The sequence below is a fragment of the Solanum lycopersicum genome, chromosome 9 (assembly GCF_036512215.1).
Source record: "Solanum lycopersicum chromosome 9, SLM_r2.1".
NCBI lineage: Eukaryota > Viridiplantae > Streptophyta > Magnoliopsida > Solanales > Solanaceae > Solanum > Solanum lycopersicum.
This window is the reverse complement of record NC_090808.1, coordinates 69,023,149-69,037,395: the sequence shown is the minus strand read 5'-3', so window position 1 is coordinate 69,037,395 and position 14,247 is coordinate 69,023,149. Positions and strand designations below refer to the sequence as shown.

At 32.6% G+C, this 14,247-nt stretch overlaps 3 protein-coding genes across 4 annotated transcripts; 1 reads left to right on the top strand and 2 right to left on the bottom strand.

The window, feature by feature from the left end:
* Positions 1 to 3,088: 3,088 nt before the first annotated feature.
* On the top strand, positions 3,089 to 5,179 carry BR1 (xyloglucan endotransglucosylase/hydrolase). The gene is given in 3 exon segments (NM_001309868.1): positions 3,089 to 3,419; positions 4,136 to 4,329; positions 4,607 to 5,179. Coding segments are annotated over 3 exon segments (831 nt in total). The 5' UTR covers positions 3,089 to 3,146; the 3' UTR covers positions 4,971 to 5,179.
* An 837-nt stretch (positions 5,180 to 6,016) lies between these two features.
* LOC101249961 (uncharacterized) lies at positions 6,017 to 10,127 on the bottom strand. Of its 2 annotated transcripts, none has more exons than XM_004247921.5 (7): positions 9,412 to 10,127; positions 8,832 to 8,934; positions 8,227 to 8,720; positions 8,005 to 8,110; positions 6,685 to 7,913; positions 6,419 to 6,523; positions 6,017 to 6,284 (listed from the first exon to the last, which is right to left on the bottom strand). In XM_004247921.5, exons 1-7 carry the CDS (start codon positions 9,940 to 9,942, stop codon positions 6,141 to 6,143), a joined length of 2,712 nt encoding a protein of 903 aa, XP_004247969.2. In that variant the 5' UTR covers positions 9,943 to 10,127; the 3' UTR covers positions 6,017 to 6,140. The 2 variants fall into 2 exon arrangements, with proteins under 2 accessions (XP_004247969.2, XP_010326871.1); XM_010328569.4 differs by having other exon boundaries at positions 8,227 to 8,711; positions 9,412 to 10,064.
* Positions 10,128 to 12,196: 2,069 nt separating this feature from the next.
* UGT75C1 (UDP-glycosyltransferase 75C1) lies at positions 12,197 to 13,861 on the bottom strand. Its single transcript, NM_001361345.1, has one exon. The coding sequence runs from the start codon at positions 13,743 to 13,745 to the stop codon at positions 12,333 to 12,335; it is 1,413 nt and encodes a 470-aa protein (NP_001348274.1). The 5' UTR covers positions 13,746 to 13,861; the 3' UTR covers positions 12,197 to 12,332.
* Positions 13,862 to 14,247: the final 386 nt, after the last annotated feature.

Sequence of the window (14,247 nt, the reverse complement as noted above, 5' to 3'; positions counted from 1 at the left end):
CCAAAAAAAAAAAAGTGATGGGATAAACACTTTGCTTTCACTCTTCAAGTTTTTTTTTTTCTTTAAAATTTTTTTGTGGAATGTCAGTTTCATGACAGCTAGTAAATAGCTAGCTAGATGAGAAAAAAAATTCTGGAATTTTATGACATTATTGATATTGATATTCTTGCTTGCTATATTCATTGTATTGTTGTTGTATGAAGAGGATAATAAGTCAAATATTAACGAGTTAGAGTTCATTGCTCAAAGAGTCATTCAATTTACAAAATTAACGATTTTTGTTTTGTTTTTTCGTTATATTGAGAAAAAATTGTAATTTTAAATTAAAGACTAGCTCATATTATGGGAGATTGTTATCTTTTATCGTTAAAGTGGTGAGTTCAAAATTTTTATCAGTTATGACTCAATGTAATATTTTATTTTGCCATCAATGAATCGAACCAAAAAAGGCTTTAATGATATGTAGTAATGACCTAAATAAATTATCTATCTCATTGAAGAGAATTTCAAAACTTTGTGGTCCAAGAATAACGTTCGATTCTTAATTTTTCTTCTACTTTTTTTTTTGGGAGTGAGATGGTCCAAAGGAAAAGATGAAATGATAATTTGGTGAAAATATAACTCAAATTTAAAATAGATATGATTACGATATATCTGATATAATCTTATAAATATGATCCTTCGATAACTTTTTTTTTTAATTCAGCTATTCAGAAGATAAAAAGTTATGTGAAATGAAAAATGAGGTACGAAGAGGGTGTTGTGCATTATGCAATATAAGGCAACATGTCAATTTTTAATATTTTCCTCGCATCTCGCATCTGCTCTTTTCGTTCCTTCGAATATTTAGTGATAAATCAATTATCGTCCCTTATTAATAATAGAATTATCTATACTTTTTACATTGTACAAATTCGTGATGAGAATTGAACTAGTAGAATGAGAGAAAGCGACTTACTTACGTACTTGTCACTAAGAACATCACTTCTTATTCAACTTATATGTGTCAAACATGTCGTATCTAGTTATGTAATAGATTTATATGTATGACTAGACAAATTTTCATAATTTTTACTAGTGATTTTGTATGGATCCTCCAAAAAGTTTAAATTAATTACATTAATTAGTCTAAACTAAATACACCACAACTGTTAATAATTAATGATTCATGAACAAATTAAATCAGTACAGGCTGTATAATATAGATAGAGAACTAACTTTTTGTCCACTTAAATGTGTTTTCAATGGTCAAAAAAGTTACAAACAAGGTCCCCTTATTTCCTAGTTAGATTTTTGGATTGTTTGAACAGTTGTTGAATTAGGTTTATGGAGAATTAATGTATCATATAGATTTAGATATATAATTATAGTGTTGTACAAAGTACAAACAAGACAATGACAAAGAGCTTCTCCTTATTTTCAGAACAATTATAAAAATAAAAGAATTTTGATTTATTCACGAGTTAATTAAAGTAAAAATATTGTATATTTCATGTATTAGGTATGGATAAGAACAATTTTCTTTTTTTGATTCGCTCTTAAAGAAGACGTTCCAGGGGAAGAGTTAGAAGTATGAGTTTCGTTCCTATCATATCATAGCATTAGTAACCTAATCTTGATAATGAAAAAGAACTATTGACTTATATGTATGACGGAAGAATTTATCGCTAAATAGTGTGTTATTATTTTAATAATCTATTGTTAAACATAATTAGACATACCGACATAAGCTATATGTTGCTAACTTCTTTTTAACAACATTGATCTTTTAACATTACATTCGTATCGCAACTGATTCGGTAAGCTATGTGTCCGATGCACGGAGAATCATCTTCGGTCCCTAAATTTACTTACTCGTGGCAGCCTTTCGACCACCCAACGACCTATAATGCTAGTCACTACTCTCACTGACTAGGAAGTAAGTCTTGCCGCTAAATAATCTGTAACTAATAATCTATTATTAAACATGATTAGTGATGAATTATTGTTAATGTAAGTTGTTCATCAATAGCCAATTGTTTTTCTTTTTTTTATATAAGTAATCTTCTCTATGATAACATACGTAATATAGAGAGTTTGTTTCCGATTAAGTAAATCTTTATCTTATTTATCTTTGAAAAAAATTCAATTACTTTTCATTCATTGTCCTTTTTGCTAACAAGTAGCAAATGGGTAAAATGACAGGATGTTGCCAGTAGTAAAAGTTGTTGGTCTTATCAACAACAACAAGGTCATAAGAAACTTGCTAACAAATTAAACCAAGTGTTAACAATAAAGGGTACCATTTAATAAAATAAATACTAGTACTTCTCATCTACTTATCCTGCCCTTTGAGTTATTATACTTTTGTCAGTACAATATAATTGATCTGGTTGGCTTCCACTTACTACTCCAATCATATAATAGAGCAAAAGAGTGTATAGGCCATACCAAATTCTTGAATCATTCTTGCAAACTTTATCTCTACTTCTTCAAACCCCCACCCCCACACTTCTTTCAATAATAACATTTCAGATAATTTACGTGCATCTTGATTATTTTATTTAAATATGTATTTTTTTTTTGTTGCTCGACATGTTCTCATTAAGAAATTCAAATTATATATATATAATAAGCAGATTAAGAAGTAAAGGAGATACGGTTACGAATAATTTTGATCTTATTGATAAAATGTAATTTTTCAATTCAAATAAACCCCCTGCGTCCCTAGCTTCTACCTAACAATAGCAGAAATATTGAGTAACTTTATCCATTAAGACTATAACAAATTGAACTATTGCAATTTATATCGTAATTTTATTTATTTCATTGACCACTAAATCACGTCTTTAACTGACTCTATTTTTTATTATTCCTAACAAACACCAAAAAATTCTAAAGCATCCAATACCAAAACAAAAAAGGCTCCAGCTCTTATGTATGCTAAGCTGGCACCAGTTGTTGCCCATGCATCCCCCCCCCCCCCCCTCCAAAACCCCCACCCACCCACCCAAAAACTCAAGAAGTTCACAAGATTTTTGCTCTTTTCTTTATAGCTATAAGCTCCTTCTACTCACTATAAATACTTGCTCCCTTTAAATCTCATTTCACACACAAGCAAAAAATCATATATTATTCAAAGTTCAAGTAAAAAATTTTAACTACAAATGGGGTCTTTTACCCATTATGGGTTCTTGATGTTAGCACTTTTATTTAGTTCTTGCATGGTTACTTATGGTGGAAATTTTTATCAAGAATTTGACTTCACTTGGGGTGGCAATAGAGCCAAGATTTTCAATGGAGGTCAACTTTTATCTTTATCTTTAGACAAAGTTTCTGGCTCTGGTTTTCAATCAAAAAAAGAACATCTCTTTGGAAGAATTGATATGCAAATCAAACTCGTTGCTGGAAACTCTGCTGGCACTGTCACAACATATTACGTAAGTACGATTAAATTTCACATATTGATGCTGAACTTAAACTATTATAACATTATAGAATGTTTGTGAAAGCTACTTGTAGTCCAATTATTTGTCTTTCAAGTAAGGGCACTTCAAAATATTTGCAATTTTGAGAAATTTTTTGGAAGTCATGTCATATTTATGAAGTTATTATATTATTCACAAGCAACTTGTTTAATTTTACATGTAGAAATAACCACAAATATGTAACAACTTGGTTGGTACTCATGTGACATATTTTTTTTATATGGCCAAGAGCTTTTCTATTTTGGATGTTATAAGCAACTTTTTATGTGTGATAATAATGACTTCTTGATTCCCTATTCCTTTTCCTTTTATTTTGATTCCTCAAAGCATATTACATTGTCACACTTTACAAGTTGTCAACTTCTTTTTCTATAATAGAATTATACCCATCTTAATTTATTCTAAGTTTTACTTGTCAAAACATAAAAAATATTGACATAATCAGATTACTGATAACATATAGCTATAAGTACACTTTTGAAACTATGCTAATACTGTCATACTTATATTTATTGCTTGAACCTTTCTAAAATACTATTATACTTATATTTGTTACTTTTTAAAAAGTTCGAGCAACATAATTGATGACTAGAGTTTAATGTTACTTCAATTTGGAAATTAATAAAATCTAAGTAGCATTTTTACTAATTTTTTTTTTTTAATTGCAGTTATCTTCTCAAGGACCCACTCATGATGAAATTGACTTTGAGTTCTTGGGAAATGTTACTGGTGAACCTTATATTCTACACACAAATATTTATGCCCAAGGCAAGGGTAACAAAGAGCAACAATTTTACCTTTGGTTTGACCCTACAAAGAACTTCCACACCTACTCCATCATTTGGAAACCCCAACACATCATGTAAGCAAATACCTTAACATTATATATAAGTATTAAAAACCTCTATTATATGCTTCGGAGAAATAAGAAAATTAATCTCACGTATGATCACTGAATTTTATTCACTTAACTATATATACTTACATGTCTAAACACTATTCTTCTTTTTTTCAAGTATCAATAGTTTCATGTCTGAACGCATAACTATTTGTTCTCTATTGCGTTAAAGTAACTGAACTCGAATACAAAATTTCCTATCATAGTGACATTTATTCATTTATAATTTAATTTATTTCAGATTTTTGGTGGACAACACACCAATAAGAGTATACAAAAATGCTGAATCAGTTGGTGTACCATTTCCAAAGAATCAGCCCATGAGGATTTACTCAAGCCTTTGGAATGCTGATGATTGGGCCACAAGAGGAGGCCTAGTAAAAACTGATTGGGCCCAAGCCCCATTCACAGCCTACTATAGAAACTACATGGCCCAAAGCTTTAGCCCATCACAATTTTCTGATCAAAAATGGCAAAATCAAGAACTTGATTCTAATGGCAGAAGAAGACTTAGATGGGTTCAAAAGAATTTCATGATTTATAATTATTGTACTGATATTAAGAGGTTTCCTCAAGGTTTTCCTCCAGAATGTAGAAGATTTTGAGAGGGTTATGTAGTTTTTTTTTTGTTTTTTTTTTTTTGGGTGAAATTCTTTCATGTGTTTGTGGTTTTATTTTGATAGATTGTTAGCCAACTAAAATAAATTAATATGTTTTTTCTTTGTTTTATTTTGTATGTTATTTGAAGGTAGCTAGTAGTTTATTTTGTATCTATTTTATTTGATATCCTTTTTAGTATTTTTAATATTAGTAATTCTTTCTTATTTTGATTCGAACAAATTCAGTATAATCTATCCATTTGACGTCTTTAATAACTAACAAAGGAAAATAACATTGAAACATAAAGCTAAGATCAATTTTATTGATAGTGTATGCTCAGATTTTATTCCAACCTTAGAAGTTGGGAGGTAGAACAGTTATTTTCGATAGACCCTTGATCGGCTCAAGGACACGTATATTAAAGCAGCTCGGGATTTATTCTAAAGTTATTATAATTACAATTATTTTAAACTACTGGCTAACTAATGATCTAGTTAATTAATCATTTGATAAAACCACGAATATTAGTATTCCTAATAGAAAAATAACCCTTTTTCCTCACCAATCTTTGCCATGAAAGCTATTCTCCTCCATATTGATTATCTTAGATGTTCCTAAAAGCTCAACTCAACCACTGGCCCGCTTGCCCACCTCGATTAATTCCATCGGAATACCAACTTTTCTCCCGGTTTTGAGTAACACCACCCACCAACGCTTGGATAGATGAAAAGACATCACCTATTGGTTTTCATTTGTGTTAGAACTTGAATTCAAAATCTCATGACTCTCTTCGACTTCATTGACTATTAAGCCAGACCCTTTAATGATAAACATTCATACTTTAGTTGGACTAGTTAGCATATAATCCAGAGAATGTAGGGACAATTACTCGTGTGTTTTCTGTATATATCTAGGTCTTAATAATAGCCATGGCAACAAAGATGATACATAAACGATATAATATAAGTTGAAACTCAACAAACATAAATTTTTAAGGCATGGTTGTGGAAAGATAATTTTGCAAGTATAATGTAATCTCTTTGCAGTAAGATGACAAAAGAAGAAAATAATCTCATTTCTGAAGGAGAATCAAGAGTTATAGCTTCAACCATGAAAATATTTTTCTGGACAATGTCATCTATCTACAAGTCAAATTTGATGACACAGAGAAGGAACTACGCTAAGTGATGCTTCTTTCGGCTACGTTTTGTCCCAGCTTTGATGTCTTCATTCTCAGGTTTTGAACTAGATGATTCTATCTTTGCAACAGTTTTTTCTTCAATACAAGTGGCAAATGTCACTCTTGGCCGGTACAAGGGCTGCAGGTTATTAACATTGAATTAGTACATGTAAATGTACAGGAGATTCAAACTCTTTTCTTTCATTGAAACACTATTTTGGACATGATAAAAAATAGGTTTGAAGTTGGAATAGAAATGTAATAGCTTATTACCGGGACTCTGCAGTGATAGGTGAGTTCGCTATTCATTTGGCTAAGGCGCTCTTTTGCTCGTTGTTCTGCTTCCAATGCTTTTGCACATGCTTCTTCAACCTCAAGCTGAAGTTCAACAAAGTTAAATGAGATAATACTTTAGTAAGCTTTAAGATCATTAAAGGGATAGCAACAAACATGCATTTTCTCTGACAGAAAGAAAGAAGGCCAAACAAGTGTTATACAAACTGACAGGAAGACCCAAGTTTATTGAAGTAGTTAATTACCTGAGTGAGTGGGATAGGAGCAAGGTTGTTTTCAGTAGAAAGGTGTTTCTCCAAGAAAATCCGCATATCAGCCAGCTCCTTCAGCAATCCCAGAGAAACTTCTTCAGTGTCTTGCATCTGATTTCTAGAAAATTCAAAAGCTCTCTCAGCATGCAGGCGGAATGATGCACAGTTCAGACAGTTACATAGACCTCTGCATCCCCTAGGATTTCTCTTTAATATCCCTTTGTTGAGAAAATCAGGATGAGAAACCAGATCATATGATGATTCAGTATGAGTTGATTTCTGGAGACAAATAGCTGGTTCGAGGCATCCATTTTTGTTTATATTATCATCACCACCTATGCAGTCTATTGGACAACCAATAGGCTCAGATTGTGAGATTTCTTGCATGGCCTCACTAATTTTGCTAGGACCATCATTACCATATCCTGAAAGATCTGATGGTTCAGTCGAAGAAGATGCTTGGATCAAAGCAACTGTGTCGAGCCCTCCACAATCTCCATTGCGATCTACCAGCAAAACATCACTGCTGCTATCATTATAGATTGGTGTCTTGAGGAAAAGCTCCTTCTTTAGAGATTCACTAGAATTTGCATGACTTCCTACAGTGCCAGTCAGATCACCACAATTCCTATTTTCTTCATTGCAATCTACCACCAAAGTCATGTGATCTCCTTCAGGACTAAGAGGCTCGTCTTTTGTATCCTCTACTCCATATTCACATAGCAAACTTTCAAGACTGAATGGCAAGAGGTTTGGGATAGACACATTATATTCTCCAGTTGAAGTTTCAGGATTTACATTTGAGCTCAACAGCACTCCAGAAAAATTTGCTCCAGTACTAACATTATTGAGACAGTCTGGTTCTGGTTTTTCTGTATAACTTGTATCAGCACACTCTGTTTCTGATTTTCTTGCAATCTCCACATTAAGTTGAGTCTGGGAATTGGCATCATCATCAGGACACACCGAACTTGGCATCTCATTGAACAATTGAGCAGCAGAACTTGAAATTTCCACAGCGATACTAGTGTTCACGTAATCACCCACGTCATTAGCTGAGGTGCAGTTCGGTTCCAATAACTTTGTCTCTTGCTCTTTAATTTCATCTTTCTTGGGAGAATATTCTTTGTTCCTAAGAACTTCTTTGCTCGCAGAGATCAATGGTTGGTTGCGCTCCAAGTCCATCCGAAATTTAGGAAGTCCATTTTCACTTGAAGCACCTCCTAGGAACATGAAAAACATGGTCAGACTGCAAGAATCCATTTTAAATACACCTAATATATGTACCTAAAGATTTAGGAAAACATGACTTACCGGGATCGTTTTTTGCAGCATCCATCAGAAATGGAAGCAATCTTCTGTAGCTAACAGAGCCTGCAGCTTTGAACACCTTCGTCAGCCTAGAGCAAGGATTTAGAGCCTGTAAAAACAATTCATATAACATTAGAGGAAAATGGCCATTCACTTTGTTTGCATATGAGCATCATTTAATTGGAGAAATTCATAGTAGCAATTAGTTATTTTACAGTTATTTACCGATTTGTTTCTCAATACACTGCCATTTTTCCGGGGAGTCAAAGTAGTCTTCTTCGCAACATAGCCATTTCTATTATCTGATGGATGACCTGCAGTTTTTTTCTCCATATGCTGCACATTATGATCTATGCTGGCTCCCAAGTTACTCGCTTTAGCTTTTAAGAAAATGTCTGCATCAGGTGGTGTTGTCTGGACAAGTTCTTCCAATGCCTCGGGATCAAGTCCTTCCGGATTGAAAGACACTCGAGGCTCTACCCCAGCCTGGGACAAAACATCAGGGACATCATTGAGATCTTGCGCGTTGCATGATACATTGACCTCAATCTTCTGACCTTCAACACTCCCAAGTGTCTTACTGACGTCAGAATTAGCACCAACAAGTTTGTCTACAGAAGAACCATTACTAGCCACTGATCGTAAATGAGGTTTCAGATAACTCGAAGTTGGATTGTTGAGCTTGGATGATGTATCACGTGTCTCAATTTCTGAAACATCTATGCAAAAGAGAATTGCTTTAACTCCAGTTACTCTAAGAACTTCAAAACATTGAAAAATTCAATCCTCGTAATCATTGATTCAAAAAAAAACAAAATTTTGAAATATACCAGAATAGTCTCTCAAAGCATCCATCAAATATGGCAGCAATCTTCTGTAGCTATATGAGCTTGGAGCTATGAACACCTTCCTACGCAAATTCGAACTCACAACCTAGAAATAAATAAAAAACGATTGAAAACTTCCTCGATCTGATTTATCAACCAAACAAAAACTTTCCGCATACAATAGAAACAGCTAATGAATTGTTATGATGGACACTTTTATTTAAAGAAGACACAAAGATGCATCATAATCCCTTAAGGTGACTTTTGTTCACAGATTCTGCTAACACGAGATGTTTTGAGCACTAGACTACCTTTTTACACAAAGATTCTATCCTAAGCAGATTAGAACTCAAGTGTTATGGAAAACAGTTAACACAAAAAATTCCATAATCTAATTGATTAACCAAATAATTCATAGATATGCCAAGCGCCTGATAAATCATACTAACTAGGACCATCAATATTCTAGTAGGCACTAATCAAATTATCACTCGTTCTACTAGTTCAAAATGCATAAATATTTAAGCTAGCAAACTTTGACACAACGATAACAATTTAAGCTCGAAAGAATCAGATATCTTACTGAATTAGTCTTCGGAATGGACACATTTCCGCTAGAAAGGTCAATCGAATTTTGACCAGTAACACCCATATTTCCATTACTCTCAATTCCTACAGTTTCATCACACTTTTTTACCCCACATTCCTCAACTTTATCACCATTTAGCTCAAACCCAACTCCATTTTTCTCCTCGATCACCGTGGATTCACTTTTCTTCAAACCCTCATCATTCTCTATAACAACAGTAGCAGCTGGAGAGAACACCCTCCGAGCACGAAGATCCTTAATAGGTGTCCTTGACATTTCACAGAGATCCGAAGAAACTTCTGTATTCTGTACAAGCACTCTTTTGAGTTTCTTCACAGGTGGATCTAGTTGCCGGAGCTGGTGCTCAGAGCGCTTGAATCGGGTCGAATCCGCCCGGAATCGGCCCGACCTGTTACAATGCAAATAGATCTGAGATTTGCTCCGAGTAAACTGACCTTCCATAATAGAACTGTTTCTGCTTCCCTTTTGCTTTCTCTTCCGACCATGGCGTACCGGCAATTGCATTTTCTACTCTCTTTTTTGGGGTCAATCGGCCGGAGGATTGCTAAGGATTCAGATAAGGGATTAGGGTTTTGAGAGATTGGGAAAATGGAAGAGAAAAATAGAGATAATATGGCGGGAGAATTTTGAAGTCTCTTTTAGATTATATGGCGGGAAATAATTGCGGGAATTTGTACTCTTTTGGCTCCAAAGAGATTCCAAAAGGCGCTGCTCTATTTATGTAATATTTTGGACTGAAATTTCAGTCCTATTTTGATTACTCTCTATGGCCACATATATTTGTTAGGGCAATTTTCATATATAGCAAACAAAAAAAATTATATTTGTATATTATAGTAAAATTTGTATAATTGTGTTTCATAGTAAATATAAAATCGTATAATTCGCTATGCATATACAATTGTATAATTCGCTAGCCTATTTCGCTGCAATTGTATAATTCGTTATCATATTTCACAGCGATTGTATAATGCACAATTGTATAACTCACTGCCTATTTCGCTGCAATATTTTTATAAAATTTGTTTTGCATACAATTGAATCGAATTAAAATGTATGTATATTGCATAATTATAAGTCGAATTAAAATGTATGTATATTGCATAATTATAAGTGTATAGCAAGAAGATATATGTTTTTCTCTCGCTTTATACAAAAACAGAAACACAATATATACACTTCTATGGTATAAAGTTAGAGAAAATTATATTTCACTGCAATTGTATAATTCGCAATTGTATAATTTGTTGGGCTTTTTCTTTGTAATATTTGGAGTAAAATGTTTGTAAAATGTATAATTAAGTGTATAACACGAAAATATATGTTTTTGCATGTGTATATACAATTTTCTCTCGTTTTATACAAAACAAAAACAGAATTTATACACTTCTGTGTATAAAGCGAGAGAGGCGAGCGAGAATGGGAGAGTGGCGAGCGAGATTTTTAGGAGAGAGAGGATTGACAAACTTTGGCTAACGTTTGCTATTGAGCACAATTAAATCAAACCGTAGCTACTCCATTTATTTTAGGTTATTAGTTTGCTATTATATACAATTTTCCCTATTTATTACTCTCTTCGTTTCAATTTAAGTATCGTACTTTCTTTTTAATTTTTTTTTTTAAATATTTTTTTAATAATTAGTAAGTTCCAAATTTTGACGTGACAATTTTATATTCTCTATTTTAATATTTTAAAAAGATATTCATCTAACTTCTCCATAGTTGTTACTAGTACATGATGTAAGAATAGATTTGTATGATTCAATAATTTAGTGTTAGTTACCATGTAATTGAGTGCAATTCGTCAGCTCAAACGTCATGTTTTTATGTAAGAAAATAAAATATTTTCTGATTAATAAAATGGAATACAATTAACCATTCCTTAAATTACATGAAATTGAACAAAAGTACTATTGTATTGATATTTCAATAAAAGAAATGTGCCTTTAATTAATTAAAGTACATACACTATATATATTATTTCAGTTTTATTAAATAATAAACATGTGCTATATATTAAATTACGATAATAACAATATCAATATATTCAGTGTTATTTCATAAATTAGATTTGAAAAGAGTGAAATTTACATTATTTTATCCCTACATAATAAAGATAGAAAAATTATTTTCAATAGACTCTCGCTTATAATAATCCATAAGTCATCCAAAACCTAGTGAAAAGAACAACTATAACAACAAAAGATTCAATAAAATTTAATAACTTTAACTCAAAATTTATACTCACCATGACCGTGATCTTTCACATCACAAGGTTTCATATTTTGACTTAGTGGACAGATTATTAAAAATTAAATTAAATTGTATGTGGCATTAGTCTTTATTAATTACTAATATAAGAAAATGACAAAAACTAAAACATTGATTTGATTTAAGATATAACTCTATATACGTTGACAGTGTAAAAGAATTCTCACACGGAAGATTTCATTCTATTTTTTTTATTAATATTTGCATAAGGAATTACTTGTAGTTGCATTTAAAGTGATCAACTTGATGGTGTAATCTTTTGACACAATTAACTCATATAATTTATGTCCATAATTTAATCGATTATAATTTATAACAAGTAAAAACGTATATTTAGAATTTAAAATCTTTAGATTCAAGTTTTAAGTATCTAACCAATTTATTTTAAAAAGATTTAGTATTATTTCTTATATTTTCTTCATGTAAATTCATATGCATTGAAAATTTTGAATTTAGGGTGAACGCGATTGGTTGTATGCCATATTTTCTAGGTTAAGTAAGTTTACTTATTGTGAAAAGTAAATTACAATAATTCTTTTATGCGATCAAGATATAAAACTCTAAATTTTATTATGAAAAAAGAAAAGAAAATTACAACTAGAAAAATAATTTCCCATAATTTTTCAACAACTTTTGCTAACTTGTAGAACAAAAGCTTTTAGATTCACTTCTGAAGATCCACCTTCTTTCACAGCTGCTCTTGCCAATTCTTTCCATTTTTGTGCATTTTTTCTCATTTCTTCTCCTTTTTCTCCACCATCCATTACAATTTCTATGCACCTTTTTATTTCATCACTCTCAACCACACCATCTTCATTCACTCTCATCCTGACACCTGTCTTCCAAACATCTTCAATCAACTTTGCATTAGTCCCTTGATCTGTCCAATGAGGAAATGCCACCACAGGTACACCTGACGATAGGCTTTCTAGAGTCGAATTCCATCCACAGTGCGAGACAAAACATCCTAAAGATGGATGTGTCAGGACTTCAAGTTGTGAACACCATGGTACTATTTTCCCTTGCTTCTCTAATTCCATCATGCAACTTAATTTCTCTTCTTCTTTTTCTTCTTCTTGATCTCTTATTACCCATAAGAATGGCCTTTGGATCTCTATCAACCCTTTTGCAATCTCCTCCTTTTGGTTTCTTGATAAATTCAATAGACTCCCAAATGAGATATAAACAATTGATGATTTAGGCTTTGTGTTTAACCATTCCATGTAGTCATCATTTGACTTTTGAAAAAGATCACCACCAAATGAAGATTCCAATGAATCTTTTCCACCCAAGAATGATGAAGGAATCAATGGTCCAATTCCAATTAAATTGTATTTTTCAATAGCTTTGAGTGGCTCTAGCTCTAATGCATCAAATGTATTCACAAGTACCTTTGGATTTTCTTCACCATCTAATGTGTCTAGTTGCTCTTTGAATGTTGGTAGAGCAAAACTATACTTATCATCTTTTGAGCTAGATGAAACTAAAAAAGATGGAAGATCTTGGCTTTTTAGTAATGGAAGCCTTGGCAATTGGATACTCCAATTTGGATCATTTGAGCTACTACACTTCATTTCATCCTCATAGCCATTGAAGTAATAGTAGTATATGTCTAGCACAGTTGCTGGTTGAATCCATAGTAACGCGGATGGGATATGGAGTTCACGCGCTACCTCAGCTGCCCAAGGTAGCAGAAGAGTGTAGACGAGGGACGTGACAGGACGTCCTTCGTCTGAACTCTTCAAAATGACATCCCTCAATGTTTGGGACCCACGACTTCTTATCTCTGACATGTAACGTTTAGAATCATCCACGTTAGACTTGAAACCATCATCAAATCCATCAGAGAATGCCGCCAAGTTTAAGCCCTTGGGTGCCGTGGAAGCCGCGATTTTCGCCATACGACGGTGGGCGAAAACACTAGTGGTGAATGTCACCTCAATGCCCATTTCGATTAGCCTCTTGGCAAATTGAAGAGATGGATTGATATGACCTTGTGCAGGAAATGTCACCAATAGGACATGGGGTTGCACCATTTTTACACTCACAAACTTAAAAATAGAACCTAAGTTCAGAGTTCGAGGTCAATTAGTATTATGTGAGAGAAAGCTTTGACTTGTATGACTCTTAATTATTGTGTGGTATATATGATGATAGTTAGAGGAATCTATATAAGGATTTTATAGGGGTGAGCATGTTACTATATCGAAAATTTCAATATCTATCGTATCATGTCCATTTCAGCGCGTTTGAGTAACATATTTGAGGACCAAATTTAAACGCATACATGCCATATGACGTTTGAGGTGACGAAATTGATGATAAGACAAATTTTGCTGGTACTTCTTTTTTGTTTGTTTTTTTAATTTATTTAATCAATACTATAAAAAAAGACAACATCAGATGGACAGCAGAGAGTGACTATTTCTGTATCTTACTTGCAAAACAAATATTTTGTTTTTCTTTATTTAACTAATTTTAATTTGATACGTAATCTAAAAAAAAAAAAAAGACTTTTAAGTTTTAAAATCTTAAATT